The 26,927-nt window shown below is 41.4% G+C and overlaps 3 protein-coding genes across 4 annotated transcripts in view; 1 reads left to right on the forward strand and 2 right to left on the reverse strand.

Annotated features, from left to right (window-relative positions):
* Positions 1-366: 366 nt before the first annotated feature.
* stip1 (stress-induced phosphoprotein 1) lies at positions 367-7,908 on the reverse strand. Its single transcript, XM_070983022.1, has 14 exons — positions 7,858-7,908; positions 4,652-4,861; positions 4,427-4,568; positions 3,927-4,068; positions 3,572-3,737; positions 3,338-3,464; positions 2,846-2,948; positions 2,279-2,399; positions 2,035-2,131; positions 1,815-1,939; positions 1,658-1,694; positions 1,413-1,516; positions 831-1,003; positions 367-738 (listed from the first exon to the last, which is right to left on the reverse strand). Exons 1-14 carry the CDS (start codon positions 7,864-7,866, stop codon positions 666-668), a joined length of 1,629 nt encoding a protein of 542 aa, XP_070839123.1. The 5' UTR covers positions 7,867-7,908; the 3' UTR covers positions 367-665.
* A 1,918-nt stretch (positions 7,909-9,826) lies between these two features.
* Positions 9,827-13,350, forward strand: LOC139345037 (spermatogenesis-associated protein 22). Of its 2 annotated transcripts, XM_070983486.1 has the most exons (7): positions 9,849-10,389; positions 10,649-10,786; positions 11,136-11,325; positions 11,566-11,935; positions 12,027-12,150; positions 12,249-12,346; positions 12,864-13,343. In XM_070983486.1, the coding sequence occupies exons 1-7, from the start codon at positions 10,350-10,352 to the stop codon at positions 13,053-13,055; spliced, it is 1,152 nt and encodes a 383-aa protein (XP_070839587.1). In that variant the 5' UTR covers positions 9,849-10,349; the 3' UTR covers positions 13,056-13,343. The 2 variants fall into 2 exon arrangements, with proteins under 2 accessions (XP_070839588.1, XP_070839587.1); XM_070983487.1 differs by lacking the exons at positions 12,027-12,150; positions 12,249-12,346 and having other exon boundaries at positions 9,827-9,885; positions 10,302-10,389; positions 12,864-13,350.
* A 26-nt stretch (positions 13,351-13,376) lies between these two features.
* The window catches only part of LOC139344246 (LHFPL tetraspan subfamily member 7 protein), a 115,781-nt gene continuing 102,230 nt past the window's right edge, over positions 13,377-26,927 (reverse strand). Inside the window, exon 3 of the mRNA XM_070982214.1 lies at positions 13,377-15,912. Within this exon, the coding sequence (XP_070838315.1) occupies positions 15,686-15,912 (227 nt within the window). The 3' untranslated portion in view covers positions 13,377-15,685. The remainder of the gene's footprint in view (positions 15,913-26,927) is intronic.

A 26,927-nucleotide genomic window follows, 5' to 3' on the forward strand; every position in this document is an offset into this window, starting at 1 on the left:
TCAGAGACAGCAGGGCTTAAAGACTAATTTCAAAGACTTTGGATAAGTACTAAACTAATACCAAACATGCATGCAGGATTCACGACCTGCATGTGCATGGCTAGTTGATAGGACAGATTCAGCTTTGCACCTGAGGTGTGAAAGAAGAGGAAGCACTGAGGAAAACAGATCAACTTTAAAGCACCATGTTTGCCTTAAATAGGACATGAGAGTTGACAACAATGACCAGTTCAATTAGTGATCTACATTACGATTTTGATTTGGATTGTACAAATTAGATTTTGTTTCATTTCCTGAAGCCGCGGGACGAGGAATATGCGAACTGCTTTCGGGTGGATTTACCCTTGAAAACACTGAGCATGCTGGTGCACTGAACTGTGCTGTTTATTTTAAGATGTAATTAAGCATCTGTACACGTGAATCCAGTTTTCAGATGGCATTTTCTGGAGTTCTGAAGTTCTGATGACACACAAGATGCTTTCTGAAATACAATGCAAAAATTGTGAAACTGATTTTAAAAAACATAACATACACACAAAGTCTCAGTGGGCAATATAATTTTGAATTTGAAGGCAAGAAAACAGGATGTAATATTTTGGAGGGATTTGCGCATTTGTTCCACTGTTGTCTTGGAGTTTCCTCACACATCTGGATATTGGTTGTCATTAACGGATAGCTATCAGTCCAACATCAATGAGTTTCTGAATCTTCTGAGCAATAACTGGATTTTTTAAGTGGCTGAGGAGAAAACAGAAAAAGAAATCATTATCATTATCAACCATTAAACGCTTCATGCAGAGGCAGAAAGTAACACAAACATGCAAACTTACTCGCTAAGCGCCTGAGGGTCCTTCTGCATTTGCTCGAGGATCATGCGCATGGCTGGATCACTCATAATCTGCTGCACCTCAGGATCAGCCATGGCCCTTTTCTTCACCTCCTCAGGACTGTCATTCCTCATGGCCTGACTCACCATACAGCGCTGCATGCCCTCTGTGGCTTCCTGAAGGCGCAGAGGGCAAACGGTGAAAAACTATTTGAAAATGTCACTTGATGTGTTTCATAGATTTGGTGCTCAGTATTTTATCAGATTTCACTCATTTTACACTTACTGATACTGCAAATACTTACACATAACTACCATGTTACCCATTTTCAGAAAGGTGGCAAGATAATTGACTTGACGTGACTTTGGTATCCGGTCAAAAAAGGAAGTCGAGTAATGACTCATTATTTTAGCAGGTAACTTGATTGAAGTACTTAACCTTACCGGACAATATCATGTAAATCCACTAGTCTATTTATACTCCTTACCAAAAGCTTTTGTAACATACAGTATCTCAAGTGTTCAAGAGCTCAAAATGTCAGATTTTTCCAGACTGTTCTGAACTGTGTAGTGACCTGTAACATACCTTTGAGGAAGAGTCAAGCTCCAGAGCCTTCTGGTAAGCATCCATAGCTTTTGAATAATCTTTCATGGCCTCCAAGGCAGCACCTTTGCGTGTGTAGCCTTTTACTGTGGACAGATGTGTTCACATTAGGAGTAAAATCCAAATAGGTCCTGAATATATACTTTAATAATAAAAAGTATAAAACACTACTCCTGAAATTCTTCAGCAAAATGTGAATAGTGATAAATACAAAGTTTCCAACTCACTGAAGGTGGGCTCAAGTTTGATGCACTCTTCACAATCCTGACAAACAAAAAAAGATGATCATAAGGTCATTGTTACAGTGCAATAGAAGAGGCGCTTCTGTCAGGTTACAATCTCATTAACTGACTCACAGACATGCTTTAAGAGGATGCACTGTACCTTCAGGGCAAGCTGAAACTCCAACAGCTTTGTGTAGCAGGCAGCTCTGTTACTGAAGAGTTTGGCATCGTTGGGGTTTCTCTTGATGGCTTCACTGTAATGTTTCATGGCTAAGGGGTAGTCACCTGTGGGAAGGAGAGAGTTCATCTTTAAACAAGTTCTTAAATGAAGAATCAAATGACAATGACCAACCAAAAAGCACGGCAACTTTTACACCCACCTTTCTGGAAGGCATCGTTGCCCTTGTTCTTCTCTTCCAGGGCTAAGTCGGGGTTGATGTAGGCTAGTTTCTCCTGCTCCTTCAAGATCTTCTCTGCCTGCCGACCAGTTAAAGTATCAAGATGTAAGTAATGTGTTCATCCCTTGTCTGACAACTTTCCAAAATCTGTTTAAATGTTTGGACAAATGAACACTGTCTAATGATGTGAGTCAGAATCATAAAGGAGAACCAGCTTGCACTGCACCTGTTGACACTTCTTCAAGACGTCAGGAGTGCGATGCTCTGTCAAACTCTTGTTGAAATACTGAATTGCTTCTTTGTATTTCTCCTGCTTGAAGTATGAGTTGCCAATCCTAGCTAAGGCCCTATAAAAGGAGAACGATGAAGATAAATGTCATTACATGCGATGCAATGATCTGACATGATTCTTGTCTCAGTAGCTGAAGAAGCTCTTCAATGAAGAAAAGGACAGCTCAGTGATACAGATCCTTATGAAACAAACAACAAAATTCTCAAGGTGAACAGACATTTTGACAATTTGTGTCCCAATTCAACGTCACTGTGTAATTTTTGAGAAGTAATGGAGCAACACTGCCACCTAGTGGTTATTGGGCAACATAATGTTTTGTGTCAATGCTGCTTGGTGAAATGTGGTTTACCATCCAGATTAAATAAATTCTGTGGCCTCAACATTTGTTGATCCACAAAATATGCCCTCTAACCTGAGGATCAGAGTGTGGGTAGAGTCACTCAAGCAAGAAAAAAAATGAATAATAATAAAAACAAAACAAAAACTTCTTATAGAACTCACTTTGCAATTTGTCTGTAGTCCTCCCGGTTCTCTCTGCCAACATCAATGGCCTTCTCACACAGCTCTCGGCACTTCTCAAACTCTCCCTTCTCAAAGAACACAGCTAAAGGGATCACACAAAGGAGTGCACATTGGACATTTTGTGTAACTTAAAAGTTCTGATCACGCCTGTTTTCAGTTCTGGCTGAACTGGTGACAAAAAAAAAAAAATCTGTCTACTGGGTCAACTTTCTGTGCGATTCACTAACTGTAAACTATAAACCCACATCTATGACATTTGCATTTAAAAATAGTGTCGCTGGTAATCAGATTTTTTCCCTCTTATGAGGATTTAGCTGTGGTAGACAGCCCAGTGGCAGAAACTCCAACCAATCACAAAGTATGATCCAAGAATTGTTCTTGGTGGACGACCCAGAATCTATATATGAGAAATTCTGAATTATCTGTTTCATTCAGGCTGGTTTTTGTTTTCCAACATGTGAGAATAATTACCTGCTTGATTAGATATATAGGTCATGTTGGTCGGATCATGTTTGACTGCTTCCTCATAGTGTTTCAGTGCTGTTTCAAAGTCCTTATTCTTGTACGCAGAATTCCCAAGTTCTTTTTCCTTCAAAGCCTGTTAAAAATTGAAATTAATGGATTAAAAAAAACTCTATGGGGATCCACCAGAAGAGGCAAAGTGGCTGAAAATTCTGGAGTGGAAAGCAGGATAAACTGATTTACCTTTCTCTTGTTTTCAGGAAGGTCTTCCTCTTTGGGAGGTGGTGGCTGAGTCTCTTTGGGTTTGGGGGGAGGAGGGGGAGTGGGCTCCTCCTCTTCCTCCATCTCAGAGAGATTCAGTCCCAGCAGCACGGAGAGGGTGGTCATCACCCTGGGATCCTGCAACTTCCTGCAAAACAGTCAGACCAACAAATGTATTTCTAAACCACAATGTTCAGGGCTACTTCACATTTTCCAACTCAACTTGATATTTTCTTATTCAGATATATTTTAATTTGGTCCATTTTCACAATATAATTTCAGAGTCTTAAATCAAACAATGTTGTTGAACCTGACACATTTATGAAAATGCACATACGTGCCGAGCTCCGACGGTTTGTTCCTGAGCTGCTCCAGCAGTTCTCTGTAGCTGGGATCTGACAGTAGCTCACGGGTCCGAGAATCATTCTCCAGCTTCTGATACAAGTTGGGAATGGCGAAGGGGTTCATCATTGATTTCTCTGGTGAAACAAAATTCGTGATTATTAGTGTACCACATACGGTCACAAAGAAGCACTCAGGATGCCCACATATCTTGCACTGGTCTCGGATTAAATTCACCAGAGCATCCTCTCCTCTGCAACCTTCACTTCTTGTGCATTGTCTAAATGAATCATAACACTCAAAACACAAGTGGGCTGCCTACTCTCCCTTTGAAAACCTGAGCACTCACTATGTGAGTCTACTTTAGTGATCCCGTCAACAGCCATTTCTAAATCCTCTACACACGTAGGAGGGAAAAGTGAATCATACAATATTCACATCATAATGCCACTTTTTCTGTAGAATAAAAGACATCACAAATTCAGCAGTTCCAACCTGCAAGCCGGGCCTCAATGTTCTGTAAACCCTCCTTCAGCTGCTGATTATTTGGCTCTTGCCGGAGTCCCTCGTGGTAAGTTGCTTTTGCATCCTCCAATCGGCCAAGAAATTCCAATGCTGCAGCTTTGCGGGAGTAGCCCTGGATGATCAAAATTGAAAGATTGTAAACTGACTTCTCCATATCTCGCAAACAGAACAATGGCTGCAAAAATTATATCTCACCTTGCCCCAGTCCGGCTTGATTTTGATGGTCTGACAGGCATCCTGGAGAGCATTCTCATAGTTGCCTTTCTTGGCATAGGCAGCAGAGCGGTTACTGAACAGGACATGGTTTGAAGGGTCAAGAGTCAAAGCTTCGGTGTAGCAACGTACTGCCTCATCAATATTTCCTGCACTCAGCGCCTTGTTGCCCTGGTCTTTCAGTGCTGAAACCTATGAGCCAGGAAGATACAATCAATTTAAGCATTAAGAGACAAATTCACAATACTCCCACTCTAACTTCTCAACCACAATCCTCAAACTAGTATCCCAATATAGATCTGACAACAGAGAAGACATCCTTGCAGCTGCCCCTGGCAGAAGTGAAGAAAGAAACTGACAACCACTCAGCTGTTCATGTCAGACAGGTGCAGCAGCGATGCAGAGAGATAATGTGTCTTTATTTTGTTAATGTACATTCACAGACCTCCAGGTGCAATCTACTCCACTAGAGTGAGAATATGACCTGGTGGCTAGCTTACAGACATGACAAGAATAAGATTCAAATCTGCCAAAGATGACCCCCCTTTTAAAAAGGTCAGTTACGCTGTTGTTTAGACCAACACAGTGTTTGGTAGCTTGGGGTACAATAAACTGAGAAACAGTCTGTGTGGCCTGCTCAGACTTGCAAAGGCAAAGCATAATGATGATACTACCAGAGAGGGTGGGAGAAAATGAAAAGTATGTGAGTGTACAGATTGTTTTCCCAGCACCATTTGTCATTTGTTGGTTGACTGTTGTGGTTTGACAAGTTATCACGCTGCATCTCCACAGTATGTGCCAAATTCCAGTATAAACTAAGCTGAATACTTTTCAGTGCAATAAAACTGTATTTTTCCATTCATAAGTGGGGGTTTTCCCCCTAACAAAGTTAATTTTTTTGATTACCTGTGGACATTTTTTTTATTTAAAAAGCAATGCAGAGAGCAGATCCACTTAAGCAAATAGAGACAATGAAGACAATAACATTATGGTTAAAGAAATGTTCATTTATGTTCTGCAATTGTGTCTCATTTATTATTACTAAATGCTAGCTATTTTAGAAGATGATAAAACAAAAACACAACATGATATATCAGCCATCAGCCATAAATATTGTCATCGAACACTGAAAAACCCTCATCGGTAAAGCACTAGAAAGAAGCGCCATTCTGTTTTACAAAGGGCCTCTTGATCCCCTCTGGCTTCAATTGACAGTTAATGTGACAACACTTCATCTGCACTGATGATTGTCCTCGACTAAGAACAAGGTGTGCTGACTGGCATAGCTTTCCTTCCACCGACGTAATCTGATCTGAACACCTTAAAATATTAGAAAACCGAAAAGGCAGAGCACAGCAGTATTGCAACCTTCTGAGACACTGTAGGCTGGGATTTTAGTTAAAAAATAAATAAATAAATAAATAAATAAACTTTGTAATTAAAGTTGTAGACATACAAAAAAAAAATAATGTTTCTAGTACAAGTTCTGTATATTTCTCAGTCATTTACCTAACCATCCAACAAGTTGTGACTGAATCAGTGAAATTAGTCAGAATTAGTATAACGTAAAACCATGTGAGCAGCTGGACTGTACTCAAAACTGTACTCAATAACATTATGAATACAGAATCAATCTCAGTACAACTCAAGCAAGAGGTGGACAAGAGCATTAATCTCAATGAGTTCTGGTTGTTGTTGTTGTTGTTGTTGTTGTTGTTGTTGTTGTTGTTGATGATGATGCTGTTCTCTGGACAGGATCACTGATGCATCAGGAAATCCCAGTACACCTTTAAAGCCGTTAGGAATGCACACATAATCCATAATCACAAATGATTAGGCCTAATGTCAAAGATGAAAATGGAGCCTGCCTTGTTCTATGAGAGCTGGTCACTTAAGTGTCAGGGATGGAGACAATGTGGGTGTGGAAGAATCTTATTCCACTATGATCATTTACAGTCACCCGGAAAGTATTAACTAAAAACACGGTACAGCATTGAGGTGATAACTGTAATACAGTGAGGTCGTGGAAAGCAGGAAACAGGATACAGGATTAACAACGTTTGTTCCATTTGAATAATAACAAATAGCCATGTAACGTTAAACATATCAAATTCTAATAACGCTGTGCCCTTTTTTGACTTGTAAAAGTTGCTCAGCACGTATTACGTTTAGCGCCTGTTACGTTATGATGACTGGCACACAGAGGCATGATAACTTGGTCCTTGAAAACAGAGGTGTTATCTCAAAATTGAACAAATCGCTACAAATACTTAAACTATCGAATAGCAGATGATTCGAGAGGTCGCGGCAGTGGACGACAAAATGCGGCTGTAGCCATGACAGCGGCGCCGTGTGCATCGAGAATGATCCACCGGTCTGAGTGCAGATCACTGAGGACAACGCTGGGGCCGATCCAAAAATACTCCTGCAGCATGTGCTACACGCTCACTGCCTGCCGCAGTTTGAGCTGTCGTTGTTCCGACACAACATATAAACAATGGATTTAGGACTTAATCGCTCTTTTCATTTGCCCATCACCTTATTAATGGTGGCCTTCACATTGTGAGCTAACGTTAGCTGTTGAACGGGTAGTTGCTAACTCAGGAGTTAACGTTACTTAGGGGGTATCTTGCCGGTGATTTGCTGGGGCTTTACGAACAGCTTCGTTATACTGAGGCACAGGCATGGCAAAATGATGGCAAATCTTACTGTTACATGTTCAACGACTAAGCAGCTGTGACAATTTTAAGTCATATAACGTTACGTTAGCTTAACGGTCAGCTAACCTTGTGGTAAGCAATGGTAAATTAGCCTCAATTGTGGACAAATTAACAACCAGTTAACCTAGCTAAGTTTGCACTTTTTGGGATACATTTTAGACACACTGCAGACTAGCCTTGTCAAAATATCTTGTGTTTGGGAACATCATCAAGCCATCAGACAACATCAATTAAACAGCGACAACACATTACTACCGGATTGACGCTAAACTAACAAGCTAGCTAACGTTAGCTGTTTCATTTTAGCAAACAGTGAAATAGCACTGTAAAGAGGTGGCTAACTACAATAACCTCCTAATTATTACCATAAAGACACTTAAAATTGCATTAACCCTGAGAAAAACATCGATATTTCTTAAATACGCAGGTCTAAAATACTCATTGTGAAGATAGTTGCAGGACACTCACTTTCTCCATGGTGCAAGCATGAGGTTCCTTCCAGAAACTACTGCGGTGTGACGTTAGCGCCTCCCCCTGAACAACTAGCAGGATGCCAGGTTGAGTGATGAAAATCCGTAATCAACGATCGGTTTTACGTGAGTGCTGGGACGCAATGTATAGCCCAGGGACTGAAACTTCCAGAAGACAGAAAACGGATGTGTATTAGATGTATGTCGCATGCTCTCTTTGATGTCCAGAGCTGGGGAATTGGCTGACTGATAAAGATTTGGTGACAGATGAGGAAGTTTGGGAACCGTGGCTGGAAGGGCTGTAGTGTTTGTGATTGTCTCTCAGTGACAGACTCCGAAAATTTGAGCCCCATGTAGACAATGTCCTTATCAAAATCTCTATGTTATTAAGCCAAAGTCACAGCAGACTATGTGTGGTCAGTATAGGTGGGAAGTTAATAAATGGTTTGCAATTTTCTGGAGATCCAAACATTTCCAGCACAGGGGACCAAATGTAGGCTTCTGCCACCCCAATTTCTACTACAGAGCCAGGATGAATGAGATTCAAAGGGTAGCATGGGAAGTTTTGTTTCTCACCTGAAATAGTCTGATCAATAACACAAATTGTTTGCAGATCCATATAGTTGTTTCTCAGTGGCAAAGGATGTAGTTGAGGGCATCCTGCATAGACCTTTCATGTTGCTGTTGCCATGGATTTGCAGAGAGAAGGAAATACAAGACAGAGAAGCTATGTGTGTCAAGATCAAAGAGACCCTCAGCAAGGATGTGACACAAACCCACTGAGGCTGAAATTAGCCTCAGGCTGTATGCAAAATGAAGAGTAGAGCTGCTAGGTCTGTCGCCTTTGCCCTTTTCTTTCCTTATAGATTCTCCAACAAGATGCCTCCGTCTCTATTTACTTCAGTTCATTCCCTCCCACGAGGAGTCAAGTGAGGTCCACATGCAGAATGAGCAGGGCGTTACAGTCACACCGGGCTAGTAACAAATGAGATGAAGCTTACAACATGTGCCTGTCTCGTTTACAGATTTGAATACTCGTAATAGTCGTTGAAAAGAATTTAGGTACAGATGGGAATTCTGTGCTTTCCTGTGGCTAGAACAATCTTTCAAGGAGTCTCATAGAAGCCCTGCTGGATGTTGGTCTATACTCTCCAATCCTCCCTTCTCCACTTTGACACAGTTAGGAGAACGTCATCACAGAAATATACACACATTCAGTTTCTTTTTCACAGTCTCTGTTTATGTCTGTCTCTGAAGTCACAGACATCTGATTTTTATCACCCCATCCATTGTATTAAGATGGAAATTACACCTTTTATGAGTCTTGTATTGTTTTGCAGGTGTAAGTTCATTCATATTCCTCTTTCATAGTGACATATCGATGGTAATGCCTAAACTAAAATCTTGATCATATTTTTCCATGTGGAAAGCGAAGCATATTTTCACAAACATTTTTTAAAGAGCTGTCTATTTCATTATACATCTAAAGTGCAGACTAGTTGGTTGATTTTTGCTCCTTGCAAGAAAAGACAAGAAAAGCTGGTCATTGATCATGTTGTACATAGCAGTCTAAAGAGTGACCAATGAAGTCAAATCATTTTGATCCAAGACCTGGATGGTCAACTGCTCAGTCAAAGCCTAAGCCAGCCTTTATTGTATTAAGAAACAGGATTCACATCCGACATTACCATCTTACATTAATAAAATTGCTCTTGTGATTTTTCTTTCTTTTTTAATGGTGTCAAACAAAGTGGCAGATGAACATTCAAATTATGTCAACAAAGGATGGAGATGATGCATAAAGTATGAGACACAGTAAAATCAGTGACATTTGCCAAAAACAGATTTCCCTCATTCTAAAAAATGCTACAGAAACAAGCGCCATATATCACAAAAATACCTTTGTCATGACTCGACCAAAGGTATATGAATCATCTCTAATTTGTCCTAGCACTTCCGAGCTTGAAAGGGGAACTTGAAGGCAACACCAGTCAGCGGTGAGATTTGGCGCGTGTCGCTTTCCAAGGTACTGAACCAGACACGACATTTCGTCGTAGGTTGTTAACTTTTGTTAACTCTTGCCAGTAAAACGAGTTTGAAATTACTTAATGTTCAGTGTTCACAGAAAACTTTAGGCTAGTGAAAGCAGATACAGTTGGTAGTGGTACCTGTACATGACCGCTGTAATGGTACCAACTTAGCTCGGTGAGCTGTCTGAATATGCAGCTAATGCTAGCTTTTCAGCTAAATTAGCTAATTTAACGCTGCATCAGCCTTGTTGCTAATATAACAAAGCACTAAAAGAATGTAATCTGTTTTAACTTGTCAAGACCTTCAAGCCAATTTAACTGACCTCTTCACTTTTTTTGGAACCAAGTGGCTAAAATAAACCAGGACATCAGTTACATGCTCTTTTTATATATAGTCAATCTCTTTCTTTAGCTAATATCTCTTGCTAGTAAGATGAGCTGCATTTTCTAAGTGACCACAATGAGGAGACAAGAAAACCAGCCAGCCAGACCAACAGCAGGTTTGTAACACAGATCCATTTCACAGTCTGCATCCCAGTATGTTCATTTCCTGTTAATAGTTTGCTTTGATTTCTGCTAAGTGATGAGACTCAAGTGGTCTAACTTTAGACACAATAAAAAAATGGACGTGTGCTTGTTTTAAAATGATTTTTTTTATATTAATATGTTGGTAAATTAATAGAATTGTCAAGGAGCACTGTTTTGTCTGGCTGGGCAGTCAGATATGTTCAGATATGTTTCCTTGGTTGTCTCCATCAGGCTGCCTGTCTGTGCCGCTCTTTAACCAGAAGAAAAGAACCAGAGTTCCTTTGACATCAGCTCCCTCAGAGGACGAGTTCTTCTCACATACTGAATACACACCAAGCACCAGCTCAGCTACATCTCACAGCTCATCAGGTGAAGCATTCGGTTATATTCTGCAAGCTTCTGATGTATTTCAGTCACTAGGTGGCAGTACACCCAAAGAAAAACGGAAATTCACTTCAACTAGCAAGTCATAATTCAGCTTAACATCGTGAATTACACAGAGCATTTAGATATATTTTAAAGATGCTAATTGAATGAATGTCCATTAATATCTGGCTGCTAAAAAAACACAATCTCCTTAATCACATAATAGAAACCATTTTACATAAAACAAACACAGTATTGCAAAGCTTCTCCCCATCAATTAAGATAACCATTCACAACTACAGACAGTGAAGGCTGCTACAAGATCGTTCTCAGAGAATGTACCTTTGCTCAGGTAACTATGGATGTTACCAGGCCTCAGGTCCATCCTGTGGTGCTTCACAAAGCCATCTGTGGAACAGACAGAACATCCCACCATCTACTCCACCCCAGCAGTATGGCAAAAACAGACCTGCTCCAGGACGTGCCCCTGCAGTGAGACACTATGCACCCGCACCACATCCATACAAAGCTAGAGGCACAAGGTATGTTTCGCTTTCTGACCCTTAGCATGATGGTCTGTGGTTTGACCCATTTGTCAAAGCCTTGCAAACACACAACGTATAAATAACATATAAAAAACCGAGACCAATAATTTAAGACGTTGAAATTTCAAAAATGTAAAAAGTCAGTTTGGCATGTGGCTAAGGTTTGGTGAGTGCTGGGTTTCAATTTTAAATCCCAGTATGTGAAACTAAGGTAGGATTATTCATTTTTATTTTCAGCTCTAACATGGGACAGCCTGGCAAACCAGGGAGACAACAGGAATCCACTCCCAGTGTTAACTGCAGACAGAGTGAATATCAAGCCCCCCGCATCATTGAGAGTGCACAAAGCAAGCCAACACCCCGTACTGGGCTGTCTCAGATGGGTCAGCAGTCACTTTACAGACCGCCAAATCCAACACATCAGTATTTCCAGCAGTCCGGACCTCAACCTGCTCCTGCCACAGCACCCAGCAGGCCCTCTGCCAATGCAGCACACCCACAAAACAACTCCTGGAAGTTTACTAACAGCTTTGGGCTGCAGAAAAAGCCCTTTGAGGGAAACAGGAGCACAAATCAACCTCAGACTGCGCAACAAACTCAAACTCAGGTAGAAAAATATGTGGGAAATATCTAATACTATACGAAGAAGTTTCATGATTTTGTTAGTGAAATAGTGCAGCCTTTGTATTTGTGTTTAGCAGGCAACATTTCCAATGAAGCCAGCCTTTGAGAACTCACTGAGGATCCTGACTGCAGTTATTGGTGGCATGAGACACTGGAGCCAGTTTAAAGACAAAGTCCCATACTTGTTTGAGATATTTGGTCAGTTGATTAGGAGTTGCTGTTGTCACTGATGTGGACTTTTACGTATTATTGAGCACCATTAATCTGCTTTAATGAAACTGGTGCTCTTCCCTCAGCTACTCTAGACTCTGCGGTCACACTTGGTCACCACGGAGCCAAAAACTTTCTCATGAGAGATGGGAAAGAGGTTGTGCAGTGTGTCTTCTATGAAAATGTGAGTTGATATAAAAAGCTTCCCCTTATGAGGTAAATTGCTTGTGAATGACTGAGCCTTTCCAGGATGCCCATTTCATACCCAATCATGATACTGTCACCTGTTACCAGTGAACCTGTTTACCTGTGGAATGTTCCAAACAGGTGTTTTTGGAATTGGTTTTGTGATGTTGGAGGTTGATCTGCCACTAAATCAGGGATAGTGAAAAGAGGTTTGCTTCTTTATGTCCTCTGCTATGAGGCTGCAGCTGAAGTTTTTTTTTTGTTGTTGATTTTTCTGGGGTTTCCTTTTTGTCTCTGTTTCACTAATGTTTTGGTTCAGAAATGGCACCTTTTTTGCATGTACTGTACCTCTACCCATGAATTTTCAAAATCCTTTTAAATTTTTTCCATGCCAGGCAAAATCATCTACCCTTTATATGGGGTGGCGGCCCAACATGCATTTTGGCAATCTGTGAAGTATTTGAAACATAAAACAGCACAGGAATCTGACTTAATTTCTGCCTCTTGTCCAACAGGAACAGGAACTGCCCCGTCTCATCCGTGGTCAAGTTCATCGCTGTGTGGGAAACTACGATCGCAGTAGAGATGTCCTGGTTTGTGTGTCTGTCAGACCCGGCCTGCCCTCAGAGTTGAGGAACGCACAGGAAGCCGTCAAAGCCTCCGATGCAGAAATGAGGGCGCTGATCAAATCACTCAGTGAAGTCTGAGCACGAAGTCTGGTAGGAAGAAAGTATACCAGTGTTTGATGAGAGTACATTAGAGCCAAGCTTAGTGCAGTATAGTATTAGTTGTCTTTTGTTGTGCCTAGAAGTTTCTGTAGTTTTAAAAAGTACGTTTAAGGTGTTATTAATGTTTTTTGCTGTTGCCTTTAGTTTGTTGTATGCAAAAAAAATGCCCTTGTTCAGAACTTAAACAGCTGAATTCACATGCGTGTTCTGAAGTCGATGTTTGTGCATTTATTTGTGAAATATATAAAGAGTTGTTTCATTTAAACGAACCTTTAACGAAAAGTGAAGCCTCTCTTTTTTGTAAGTTCTGAAATATTTTTATTACAAAGAATATTCACAGGACAGCAAACATTGTTTAGAGGTTAATTCGGGTAAAGCAAACACGATGAGGTAATATCTCAAAATATATCTTTGAAAAACGGGGCAGTTAAGAATAGCGTGATATCAAGTACAGTTAGTTTATTTACAGTCAAACATCACAATGAAAAAAAAAAAACAATAATTCTACTCTACCAAAACAGTTTCACCAGTGCTGAGACTTTACACACAATGGTTGAACAAATAGGGGAATAAGTCCAGTGCAGTCACGCGAGTCATTCCCACAGTCAAGCACAGTATGAGGTCCAATACAATACCAACATTTCTCTCCTGACCTTCTTTCAAATATGGCAACATAATCACAGTCATTTTCTTAATGTCAGGTCATTATGGGAACCCAAATTTGGGAAATATTTAAAGATTAACCCATTAGCAAAATCCAACCCATTATTTAACACTAATATGCACATAAACACCAACTACAAAAGGGACTCTAGCTTGATGAAGTTGGCAGTGTACAGGAACAGTAAGTGGAGAAGTAGACATTTTGTCCTTGGAACATGACAGGAACGGTGCCAGCAATCAAAAGGAGAGGTGGGTTGACAAAAACACAGCATCACATTAGCTTATTTGAGGAGCTAATTATTTTAAGCCACGTTTTACACAAAATGTGAATAATGTGTGAGCTGAGCACAGATAACCAAAGGCAAAGTTCAATTAGTACAGCTTCCTCATCTATCACTCAATTTCTAAATCACATAAGTCAGGAATGCCAGGAATTAATCTGTTAGCTGCATGTCACAACCTTTTAATTTAGCAATCCAAGTTACCTCTAAGAGATAATTGGCAAAAATGTCTCAGGGCATAATTGAACACAAGCACACTGCTTTTTTCTTTTCCCTTCTCTCTGCCATTCCCTCCATGGATTACAATACATCATCTTTTTTTATCCTCCAGAATATATTCTCAAGTTAATGAGATCATACTGCATCAAGTACAGGAGAAACTCTTTACCTCTGAGAGGAAAAATCAAAAGAGAAAGAAACACGTCACACAACAGGATCCACAGTTTTTCAGCAGAAAAAGATGATAACCTGATAATTGTATTAAACACTTGTCTTGGTTATGTTAAAAGGCACAAAGTGGTCAGATCACATTTAAAATCTAGATCAATTGTTTTACCATTAACAAAGCCCATCTTATCATGCATTTTTGACAAAATTCTTCTCCCTGCCTTTTGCGATCACTTTTTCCTGAATTAGAGTGTTTAGTATTGTGTGTTGTAGACAGAAAACAACTGCTCATGTTTACCAAGCCAGTTACATTACACAAACAATTCTGGGGAAAAGGTTAACAAAAGGATCCCAACATAAACTCTTTGACAACATTGCTCTGAAACCACTACTTATTATTATGATTGGCATCCTTGTTATGAGAAGAGACTTCTGTTTGTCCTCTCGGCAGGTCTGATGCTGTGTCTGCTGTCCTTTTCTCTCTGTCTTTGACTCCCACTGGTTCGCTGCCTGGTCACAAGACTGGAAGGCAGAAAAAGTCTGAAGAGCAAAAGTGTTCAAAAGTTTTCTACTTTCAGTATTTTATTTTCAAAACCCAAACATCAGCTCGGCCATATGTACAGTCCAAACGCGTATGCACGAAACATCGTCACAAGATGCATCTCCTTCAGAGCTGACACGCCGCCGCTCAGAAGGGCTCTCCCATTGACTTGAATGTTCTTCAAAAGCTCTTTTTGATGATTTGATTGGACAAGTCGTACTGTCATGCTTCCACTGTCTTTATGCACCCAAGTACCAGTCTGTTTTGGAATGTTACATATGTTGACTTGTTACCCACAGAAGAAAGGAAGGAAGGAAAGAAAACAACTCTTAAATGTTTAGCAAGTACTTTTTGTGTGTTTGTGTTAGCTTTGTTAAATAGTGTGAAATGAGGTTATGAGGCCTTGCATTTTCTGACTGCGTCATCTCCAAAGCTAACATGAAGACAACATTTAAGTCAAACTGCAGAAAACTGTAGATTTGAGGGTATAAATGATAACCACAGACTATCATTAAAACATTAAAACCTTCCATTTAAATGAACTGAATTTGAATTAATTACATAACAGATGCAGGAAGACAGCGTTTGTTGTTGAGCGTCAGCTTTAGTTATCACTGAGTAGGGCTTCCCAAACAGCATTGCCTTTAAAAACGGGATGCAGGTGTCTCTCCATGATATCAAGCCCCGGTTAGAGAGAGGGGTCAAAAGAGGAAAAAACAAGACATTGTATCGATGCACTATAACAGCGTGGGTAGAGGGGTGGGGGACAGCTGCTCCTTTGGTGCATATTTGGCAAAAAAGGGCAAGAAGACGGTGAGCATGACTCCGACGATAGCCAGCATGTAGCCCCAGCCGATCTGACACTCGCCAGCGTAGTAGATGTCAGAGTCCCCGCAGAAGGACCTGACCAGTGAAGAGTTTAGGCCAAAGGGGTAGACCAGCAGTCCAGCAGCCATGATGAACACTGCAGAGAAGACAGAGTGAGAGAAGGCAGAGTGGGTTAGACAGCGAGCAGAATATTCATCAGTATATGTCAGAGAAAAGATTAAAAAGATCTTTCTACAGCTAGAACTGCATGTTTATTCTTTCATAGATAAAATCTTATTGAGAGTAAAACCAACCCATAAACATCCTGAGGGCTAGATTTCTACACTGTCCTGTGTGCCGACTGAGGGCCACTTGGTGGCAGTAGAGGTTTTGCAGAGAACGGTCTGGCCTGAGAGTTAAGAGTTTAGGTACTTCATCAGTGCTGCAGCAGTGCCTCTTATTTGCACAGAGACTTATGATTTGTTGCCTTGTATTAAACAAATAAAAATAAATCATGACCTTGATGGTGTTATAAGTCCAACAGTGGCAGAACAGAGCTTTTAATGTATAGAACAACAAAAGCTGTGATTATCTAATTGACAGAAACGTCTTCTGCAAAGTGATTCATGTCTCCTTAAATCCATTTGCACTCCTCATTTTTAAAAACTCCCCCTCCCTCTCCACCCGCACTTGTGCTGTGATCAGCTTTCTAAGACACTGTCCTCAGTGGCCATGCAGCCTGAGAGTGGCTCGCTTTTACAAATTGAGCGAAGTCTCCCTGCCTGTGCTGCCAAGCAGTTATCGACTGCGCTACAGGCTATCATTGCTGCTCTTAGTCATTGTGAGCGCGGCTGGATTTCCATTACAATACCAGTTGTCATAGCTGTTTTAGCTTTGAAGAGCTGGGGTAACTGGAAAAGCTTGAACTTGTGACAGTGAGTAGCCCTGTCGAAAACACAACAAACATATCTTTTATTACACGGTATTGATTTCAGAAGATGTCTGTTTTCCTCCGTTCAAGGGCAGGGGAAACAGTGCTCACGTGAGAACTACAATACAATAGCTGCATGAGTATAAATCAATGGTTTGTGTGGGCAGTGAAGGAGCAGGGATGAGGAGGTAGGACGCTTCCACTGATGTTCTTGCACACTGGGGGCTTTGGGATTGACTGTTAGGAAGAGAAAAGCAGAATGCTGAGGCCTGAATGGGTGAAGCAGAGGTGTCCTCTTAAGTGAGGACTGTCTAGCCTTCCATGGTGTCTCTCTGTGGAGTTCACTGAGGGTCTGCCTCTCAGCCTTGCACATCCCAACCCTGTACCCAGCCCTCAGAGCTCTCAGAGTGGCCCCATGCTTTATCTGCAGGGCCCTGGCGTCTCAGAGCTCACTGCCTAATGACACTTTAATGACCTTCTTTATCAAACTATCATTGGCTTTTGTGGAAGAAACACAAAGACACAGGCGTGTGCTCACAAGCCAAGGACACATCCCGCCTACTCTGAAATGACGGCATTTAAATCAAACTTGGACACAAAACTAGAATGGATAAATGATGAACAACACAGCATAAGCCGCAAATAATCAATACAGGAATGAAATGCAGGCAGCAGTCTCTAACAAGTGTCAGGTAAGCAGGGCGAGGGATGGATTTTATCAATCAGACCAGGAGGGTATGCAGGGCGGGTGTCTGGATCAGATAAGCTGCAGCTTGGGCTGACTGAATCTCGGAAAGCCTTTAATGAGAGGAGAACTGTCGAAAAACCGTAAAACCAACCTCATATCAGAGGCTAACTCAAAAAGGATCAATTTTATCCTTCAAATCTGAAGGGGATGAAACCAAAGCAAGGTGCATTTACACATCTTAATGGAGAAGTCCACTGATTTTCACATCAAAGGCTTTTTTTCTGGTCTTGTGGAGAACTACTGTTATGCGAAAAATGTTGTATATCGCCTTTTGTGGCTCCAGGGGGAGCAGCATGAAGTCTTATATGTCTTCAAGTGATGTCACTTGAGTCCATGGTGGTTGGGTCTGATTGATACCAGTTTGAAAAAGAAAGCTTACCTCCACTTGCATAACACACTACTTTGCATTGTGGGTAATGTAGGCACCACATTTTGAAAGAAAAAAGATGGCATCTTTGGTTCTGTCATTTGTGAGTCTCATCATGTTACATGAGTCCAATGATGAATTGCATAATGCAGATGAATGAGGTCTGTGCTTTGTGACAAACAAAACGGGTAAACAAGCTTAATTTCAACGCGGTCTTACATGGCCCGTTAGTCTAATCCCAGTAGCCTAAAAGTGTTCATTACTTGTGCAGCCAGGAGAGCACTTTTCACTGCTCATGGAGTGCCGCTTCATAGAAAGCTTCTGTGTTTCTGACAACATTGGCAGACATAATAAAAGGGTGGGGGGCATGCAAGGGTTAGTCAGCAGGTAATGATTGTTCGAGCACTGCTGGGATCACACGAAAGCAGAATAAGTACTTTAGTATGATTGTGACGAATAACAGCAAACGACTGAAGGAAACATGTTAAAATCACTGTTAGAAGAAAGGTGCAGCACCGGTCAACTTGGGGAGACACAAACGTCTCATTTAAATGCAGTCAGGGACTGTGCGAAACTTGTCCCAGGTCCCGTCTTCCTTGTGAGACTTATAGTAAAGACACAGTATTATAATCAAAAAGTTCCACCAAAAAGACGGTTTTGTTTCGACTCAGGCTTCAGGTAATTGACTTGAGGGATATCAGATAGCCTATCTGAGCTCATACATATCAGACTATTGCAGCATCTGATCTGATCTGAAATAACTTCACTTATTCTGTGGCTGTAATAACTTTCCAGCAGTTCTTTGTGCAAAAATAAAGAGTGTCTGGAATATCCTGTAATTCTGGTAATACATTATTTTCAGATATGGGGATGGTGCTTTCTTTTTACAAAATGAAATATAAGACTTAACCCCCCTCCCCACCCCAAAAACTTTGGCCCAGTCCGTTACAGGGGTTTTAAAGAGCCGTCCACAGCAGCCACCAGGCAGTAAAAGGCAACGAGTGCTTCCATCATTTCCCTCCTAATAGACCCAAGAAGCAGACAGTTTACTAACCTCCCAGCCCCCAATCAATTGTCTGCATTTGTATGAACTCAAGACAAGGAGGAAAGTCCAGCTTGGCCAGACCTTTTTCCACAGAGAGGAATAAAAATGAAGAGGAGTGTGGAGAGTCTGTCAGCTTCAATCAGACCAGTGCTGCTGAGTACATAATGGCGCAGAGATGATGAGACAGTGAATAATGGAGAGACCTCAAGTTAGCTGGGCAGTAATGTGTCCCAGTTTCATTGCAAACTTTACACACAGAGCCGAAGAGGGGGGTCATGATCGTTCAGCGTGTGTGTTCATTCACAGGAAAAAGCAAAACAAAATAAGCCTCTCACAATCAGAGCCTGTGCTAATGAGCAGAAGTGGCCGTTCGAACCAATCATTGTTTTGCATTATTTGAGTTTCTTTTCATTCGCAGTGCTGTCATTTAACATGCTTACAGTCTGTTAATCTTGAGAAATGTCTTTTCTTGATAATTTGCTGTATTTCTCATTACTGGCAACTTGTTTGAATGCACAGACTTCAGACCGAGGGAGTAAAATATTGATTTGGAAATGCAAAACAGCCAGAAGCGTCCAAGACGACTCGGTTTCATTGTTCATCGGCCTCAGCCTGTTTTCACAGGTAGCTGCAAGGCTGTGGAAGCCTTTGTGTATGCTAATGAATAGCAAATAGCATTATGTGCTTGCTTCTCTCTTTGTGTGTACAGGTTTTTTTGTGTGTGCATCCACGGCACGGGTAGAAGAGGAGACGCAAAATTAAAGAAAACAGCATTGTATGACCACACAAAGACGCTGTGCAGCTTTTAACAACTAAATGAACTGAATTAACCTTGAATCTCTTTCTCAGCGGTGCAGCGAGAAATGGAAAGCTGCTCCCAGAGACAGCGAGACAGGTTCACAGCAGTGGCGACGATAGAAAGAGATTGAATGAGTCTGTGGGGCAGGAAGGTGTGTGATAACCTAGCGTCCAAGCGTGACACCGAATCAATTTCATCACGGACCTCTTACACAGAAATCACAGAAGCCCAGAGACACACAAATCATAGGATCAGTCATGTGTCATATTTCAGTGTGAATGCCTGAGTTCAGTTGTAGTAATCTGGTAAATCTGCAATCTACTCGTCAGAAATGTCAGAAATCCAATATGCTGCGCTCCCAGTCATTCATACACCTTGTATTTAATGTCGAATTCTTTATTCTTCCAGTGATATTACTAATAAAAAAAAATCATTTCTGTGAGCTTTCAGGCCCATTTCATTACAACGCCAAGACCTGCGCTTTGAATCAAACTCCATTTCCACCCTGCGCTGACTGTCATAACTGTTAGCAATGGGATGATTTGAATTAAACTCAATAGGAAATGGGCGGCTCCCCTACTGTCCATGCAGCGCTCATAAAATCCCGCTTTGCTGTGGTGTCATCCGTCTGTTTTCTCCTTCTGGCAAACAGTTACATAAAATACATTAAGTGCGCTGATCATTGTCACCGCAGCCCAGACAGGAAGACGCCTGTCGAGACAAGTACCACGCAGTAAACACCGGTGTACAGCAGCCTTGTACTGAAGCAGCGTGATTCACTGCGTAAACCTTTACAGGAGGTCTGAATATGCTGTCTTGCGTGTTCTCTTATAGAGGACAGGCACTTTAAAGTATTTCATAATGAGAAGACAAGGGCACTGACATCGAAAAATAAGACAGGACAGGTTATACAATATACATTCAGGCCTCGCAGCCAGCCAGAGGGAAGTGGAATATATTAGAATAGACTAATGTCCTGCTTATCTTCTTTGACCTACAAGCCGGACAGACAGTCAAGAGGAGACCACCAGCTCCACCGGGACCAGAGCAGTCAGACGTGAGGATACACAAACATGAAAAGAAGATGCACAGCACCACAGCGGGCCTTTGGGTGTTACTTCTATCCTCCGTGTCACCGGCACCCGCTGCTTACTCTCACTCCTGAGAGAAACTTCTTATCTGGCTGCGGTCCAAACAGGGACATTATCTGCTGCTGCTATTCACTTCAAAGACACATGAAAGAGCGCACACATTAGTCTGTGGCCTTACAATACCGCAAACCCGTTTGATGTCACATTACCGTGCATAGCAAAGACACACAAGCCAGTGGGGAAAAACACATATTTTTCTCCTCTGCCGGGATAATGCCTGCCTTCATCCAGGTAAAGTTGCGGGCGAATGCAAAACAACAACAAAGTAGGTCTAATAAATCTTGATTTGTCAACGCGGCACTTGTTTGTTTATGTTGCAGGCCATGTTTGTCATTGATGAAACACAGTGACAGGAAACATATGCTGGAAAAGGCTGTGAAATGTTGCTTAATTACAGATGCAGGCCCAAAGCTATACATCAGAACTACTGTTCTACTGCGGCGCTTCCTTCTCCACGTTCACGTCTCCCCTCGCCTTTTTCCATAAACAAGCGTTTTTTTCCATGAATAAAACAGGTGAGCCAATCACTGTCTAGTCCCACGTAGATAACAATAACCTAGATGTGATCAGACAAGCTGATGGAAATGAGGTCGGGGGCAGTAGAGTGTGACCTACATACACGCACTTATATTGTATATACACATACGATTATGCATTTGTATACATGGACATACAAGACTGTCTAGATAAAGAGTAGCTTCTACAACAATTGGGAGTGAGTGTCTGACTCAAGGACAGTAAATCTGAAAGATTGCTGGAAATGTGACAGCGTGTGTGTCCAATAATAAAAGCATAACAAAGGACAGTAACGGTGGTGTGTCTCTAGGAAATTGCCTTTTCACTGGCCACATACAAGGAGTATTTCCATTCCCCCCTCCATCTGCAGGCAAATGGAGATGGATCATTTCTGTTTGTCACACTTTTTCCTGCACCTCTGCTCTGGCGGCGTGGAGAGGGAAGCGGATGGACGTCGAAAACACGGATGAGACTGTGCATTATGCAGAAACCGCAGATGAAGATAAAGGAAAGCAGAGGAACGTGTGAGCACGCCTGAGAAGACCACACACAACAGATTGCTCTGTAAGAAAAACCAATCATCTTTAAAGGAAAACGAGTATGATACAGAACACAACAGATGGTCCACCAGAGTCTCCGGTGTTACGTATCTAAATGCGCATTGAGTTTGCTCCATTATTTCGACCCCTCGGTGTGCTCAAGGTGAGGAATCGTAGTGTGGAAGATGAAAGTTTTGGAGTTGTTGGGAGTTGAACTGTGCCAGCAATGAATCTTCAGGTAGTCAGCTGGGACCTGGCGGAGCGTGGGCACAAACAGCAGGGACTCCATCCTAATGTGATGAGCTGTGCTCTAGTCTGCACACAGCCATGTTGATAATTAAGCTCAGTGCGCCTCTGGGAAATTATGCTAATGATGCTCCTCCGACTACCTACATTTCTCGAAACATTTGGCTTAAGGTAATCACGTACACAGCAGCAACTAAAACATGACTCCCTAATAAATGTTTCTGAGAGAGATTAAGGAGGAGAGGAATAAGAGAGCTGAGTAAGGGAGAGAAGTTTTCAAAGTGAAGAACTTTGGTAGATAGACCTCAAATTGCTCATTATGCATAAGGCTTTATTTTCTTCAAGGATCTCTGAGGAAAAGAAACACGGCAGAGAATCAAGAGAACAGAAGAGGGGGGAAATTACATTTCCAACTGGACCTCAGTTTTACTGAGAGCAAGTGACAGATCAAAAAGGAAAGCAGTTGAAAGTGGTTTCAGGTGGATAAACGAGGGGATTTAATAATCAGTAGCCTGTGATGAACAATAGCTGCTACGCTGAAATGATTAATAACCCAAGCAGGAAAATCAATTTGTTGGGTCTGTCTTGCTTTTTAGCAGGGGCAGTGGTAACAGATTAGATTTGCTCTTGTTTTTTCTGTGTACTTAACAAGTAAAAACAAAAATCATAAAAAAAAAGTAAGAGGTAAATAGTAAAAAGTAATATAGACTGCGTGAGAATGGAAGAAAAGGAGCCAATCAGCAGCTGCAGCAGAGAAGAAGCTGCTGGTGTGTCTGCGGAGGCGACGCCCTGCACTCAGCTGACACTGAGAAAATCTTCTAAAACATCCTAAATGTAAAACCTTCACTGGCCAACTGAAGAAGAAGAAGTCACCATGAGTCAGCATTGCTGTACCTCAGCACAGGTTAAAAAAAAAAGGTTCAATCTAGTTTAACTAATCACTGGTTTAATGCATCACCCGCCAAGCACGCTAAGTGACCCAAATCAAACACAGTGTTGATTGACCAGCAGGTGCATGCTGGGTCTCGCTATCAGGCTCACTGCTGAAATGCTCGTGGTGGTCATTTAATTCATGCAGTCTAATAAAGCTTGCTGCACTCACTCACTGTGGTGTCCATGGTTCTGTTTTCATTGTTGGTCTTTTGGCTTAACTGTCTGTGTTTTCTGGTTAACCATAGTGAGGCTGCACCGAAGAAGAGATCTAATGCAGTAACTTAACTGACTTTTTACTTTTATCTAAGTACATTTTTACAGACATAATTTTACTTGTGCTTAAGTAAAATTTCTTTCCCTGCTTTTCATACCATAAAGATGTGAGACAAAGCACGGGAGTGCGCTCAGGATGTCTACAAAGCTGGTTTGGAACCACAGAGGAATTACTTGTTGGAGTCCACGTGAAAGCGACTTGTTAAAGCCGTTTTCAGTGGCAATGGTCCATTGCTGTCAATGAGGCACAAACCTGTTGACCTTGAGCACTGTACAGAATGAGATAAAAGAGTGAGGGAGCGAGGGAAGAGGGAGAAAGAGAAAGCCGATGAGAAAATAAAATACAGGGAGTTGGGAGAGATTAGCAAGGCAGTAAAATAGCTTCTGCTATCTTTAGAGTGAGCGGGCCTGCCTGTGGACTGGTCAATCAGAGCTCAGTAATAGGTCTGTTTATCACTGAGTCATTCAGGCTGCTCTAAGCTCAACAGAGGACTGCAAAGGTGGTCAAAGCCCTCAGTCCACAGTGCATTAAAGGATATAATGGTTTATTTTGTTTTATTTTGTCTCAGAGACTTTATCTTTTTTACTCTTTACATTTTGGAGATTATATCAGATGATGAAGTGAAGCTTTAATGATTCCTCGTGTGGCGCTGCACAAACAAAGACAATGATACAGATAAGAATGAAACTGATACAGCGTATTAAAGATAAAACAACAAGCAGTTACAGTGTGAGAACATAACTTTGTAAAGAGATTAGAGATGAATTTAAAGAAATAATTCAACAGTTTGAAGAATATGCTTATTTATTGCCTCGCGTTCTCATCTAAACCTTGAGAAAGAAAATGAGAATATTACCACAAAATGTACAACTATTCCTTTGAAAGGGTTGCTTCACCAGTTCAGTTCATTTCAAAATTATGTTCTGAGCAACAGAGACAAAGAGATGTAAATGCCAACAGCTGATAGAGAATAAGGGAAAAGAAAGCAGAATGAAAGCTACACAAGTAGACGCACAGCACAGCATGCAGTTATTTGGACACCTTTTTTGCAGCCTTCAAACAAAGACCACTTCAAGTGTGTGAGTCTCAGCTCCCAGCGCATGCTGAGCCATCTGAACTCATGCTTATGAGTGTGAATCTCCATCCTGGGAGCACCGTAGCGATGACACATGAATCTCACACGCTGCATCCAATCTATCATCTTAATTACTTCCATTTCCATATCGCCATCTATTTTTTTAATGCTACAAATTAATTTACACCTCAGACAAATTGCTTGTCCTTGACTTCCTTATCCATTGTAAAAGAGATCCATGATGTCAGTGCAGCAAACCTGGTTAAGTAAAAGCTAAATAAAATCTAAAAAATCCCTTATGAGGCAATTCACAATGCACATGGGGTTGTGTCAGTGTACAGCCTAACCAAACCTAATCTGTTCCTCAACCCATCCATCCCAACTCACAGATTGGATTAGCATGGCACACAACCTACCTCACGTGCATGAATGGCAAAATAAATATAATGAAACAAGATAGAAAGTGCCGAATAGATTGAAGACATCAATCAAGTGTGAAAAGTTGTGCTCACCATGATGATGTGTTGTGTGAGGACACAGGCAACGAGGAAACAATGGATTGTCTGATGAAACCTGAAGGTCTGTTCCTGAGCTGCATGTGGACGACTGCTAAAGGTGAGGTGTGTGTGTGTACAGCCGTGTGTCTGACATTAACCCTGTGATTGTGTTGACAGCCTGTGGCCCTGAGGCTAAACCCTTACGCTAGACGTCTCCTGGGTGCAGTCGCTGCCTCAGGTCCAACAGAGAGTGTCAGCCGTGAAAATCAGAACAGCCTGGTGACACCGGTAGGTGCAATATATATCCAGCTGTGCATACAGTTCACAGCTGTGTGCCATAGAGTCAGGAGGAAGAAAGGTAGAGCAGTAGAGCAGTACTAAATGAAGACTGAGGTTGGCGTTACCCCTACCTGAGTCAGAAGGTGATAGGTATTTGAATAGGTATTAGCTAATTGGTGTATGGGGAGCCCCTGGGACAGAACCACACTGTTAACATTTGTTGCTGGACAGTCAATCAAACAACCACAGAGACACAAAGCGACAACACAGAGATGCAAAATGACCACAAAGACATGCACAACAACCGCAAAGAGACACAAAATGACAACAAAGAGACAAAAAATGACCACATAGAGACTGAAAACAATCACAGAGACACAAAATGTCAACAAAGAGACACAAAATGACCACATAGAAACGGAAACAATCACAGAGACACAAAATGACAATAAAGAGACACAAAATGACCACATAGAGACAGAAAACAAGCAAAAAGAGACACAACATGTCCACAAAGAGATGGAAACAACCACAAAGAGACACAAAATGTCAACAAAGAGACACAAAATGACCACAAAGAGGCAGATTTGCTAGAAAGATTCACAAAACAACTACAAACTAATACAATGATTATTTATTAGCTGGTACAGTGAATAAAGGTAGCTATTAATAATGCACAGTGTATTGTTGCCAAGAACCAGGGCTTTCAGTTTGAGTCTTAACACATTTGTACTCATTTTACAAATGTTCCCCGCTTCTTTAAAGCTTTACCCCAGTCTGCCCCCATTCAAAGCTTTCTAAATCCACCCCTGCTAAAACATGCATTAAAAGAGAAGATGTCATGGATTTCACTGAATAAATACACACATATGCATGAATACAGCAACCACACCAGCTATATGAGTTTACTGTAGAACTCATAACCTCCTGCAGAACACCACAGGTATAATGAAATGTGCAAAATGCATGAATTCATGAGGCGGACTAAAACCAGCTTACTTATTTTCCAATTGACCACCGCACATTTTTCAAATTGCAGAGTGCATTTTGAATGGGTTTGCTCCTGTTTCCTGAGGTCACAGCGCTCACTCAGCATATAGACAACCCTGTAACTCCAGTGAGAAAAATGAAAAGTCCTGCCAGTGGAATTCACCTTTGTTGTGTAAATTCAGTTTGCGTCCACAGACACATCCATAGACACTTATAAAAGTGTCACCTTGGCAGCGTGTTGTTTTTCATGAAGCAGTGGAAAAGAGAAAGCAGATCAGCATTAATGCGATGTGAACAAAGCCGCTGTAGACAAAAGAAGATCTGGAGCCCTGCACCTGAGCGCAGAGACTATATACCAGCTCCCATTAATCAGTGTGTGTGCGCGTTGCATGTGTGTCGCTTGTATAGTCACACAAAATGTCTGAAAATAATAAATGAACATTCCTGTTTTTGAATCTTGATCTCTATCTGTGTGCGTGTGTGTGTGTGTGTGTGTGTGTGTGTGTGTGTGTGTGTGTGTGTATTTCTCTGCTGGTGGTGTTGAATTGGTGAAGAGAGAATAGATACTGAGTCAAAGACTAATTTGATTTGTTAAAAGAAATCTGAAAAAAAGGACAAGATGTTTCTGAAAATGTGTTTTCAATAGCGCTTTCTTTTATATTTTACAAAATGTTAATGGGCTTCTAAAGCACAGATAAAGGCTCTTTACACATAGAGCCATCTACGCACAGAGACAGAGAAAAGCGTTCTTTACCTACTGTGGAAATGAATTGTGGCTACTA

This window comes from Chaetodon trifascialis, chromosome 16 (assembly GCF_039877785.1).
Source record: "Chaetodon trifascialis isolate fChaTrf1 chromosome 16, fChaTrf1.hap1, whole genome shotgun sequence".
Taxonomy (NCBI): domain Eukaryota; kingdom Metazoa; phylum Chordata; class Actinopteri; order Chaetodontiformes; family Chaetodontidae; genus Chaetodon; species Chaetodon trifascialis.

What these genes read in the sequence shown, in the direction of transcription:
- stip1 (XM_070983022.1), bottom strand. An exon ending in CATTGAGGCCCGGCTTGCAG is followed by an intron (nt 4,069 to 4,426) that starts GTTGGAACTGCT and finishes TTGTTTCACCAG; the next exon opens with AGAAATCAATGATGAACCCC. An exon ending in CAACGATGCCTTCCAGAAAG is followed by an intron (nt 1,940 to 2,034) that starts GTGGGTGTAAAA and finishes TCCTTCCCACAG; the next exon opens with GTGACTACCCCTTAGCCATG.
- LOC139345037 (XM_070983486.1), top strand. Translation starts at nt 10,350, where the DNA reads ATGAGGAGACAAGAAAACCAGCCAGCCAGACCAACAGCAG. An exon ending in TACAAAGCTAGAGGCACAAG is followed by an intron (nt 11,326 to 11,565) that starts GTATGTTTCGCT and finishes TTTTATTTTCAG; the next exon opens with CTCTAACATGGGACAGCCTG. An exon ending in ATACTTGTTTGAGATATTTG is followed by an intron (nt 12,151 to 12,248) that starts GTCAGTTGATTA and finishes CTCTTCCCTCAG; the next exon opens with CTACTCTAGACTCTGCGGTC.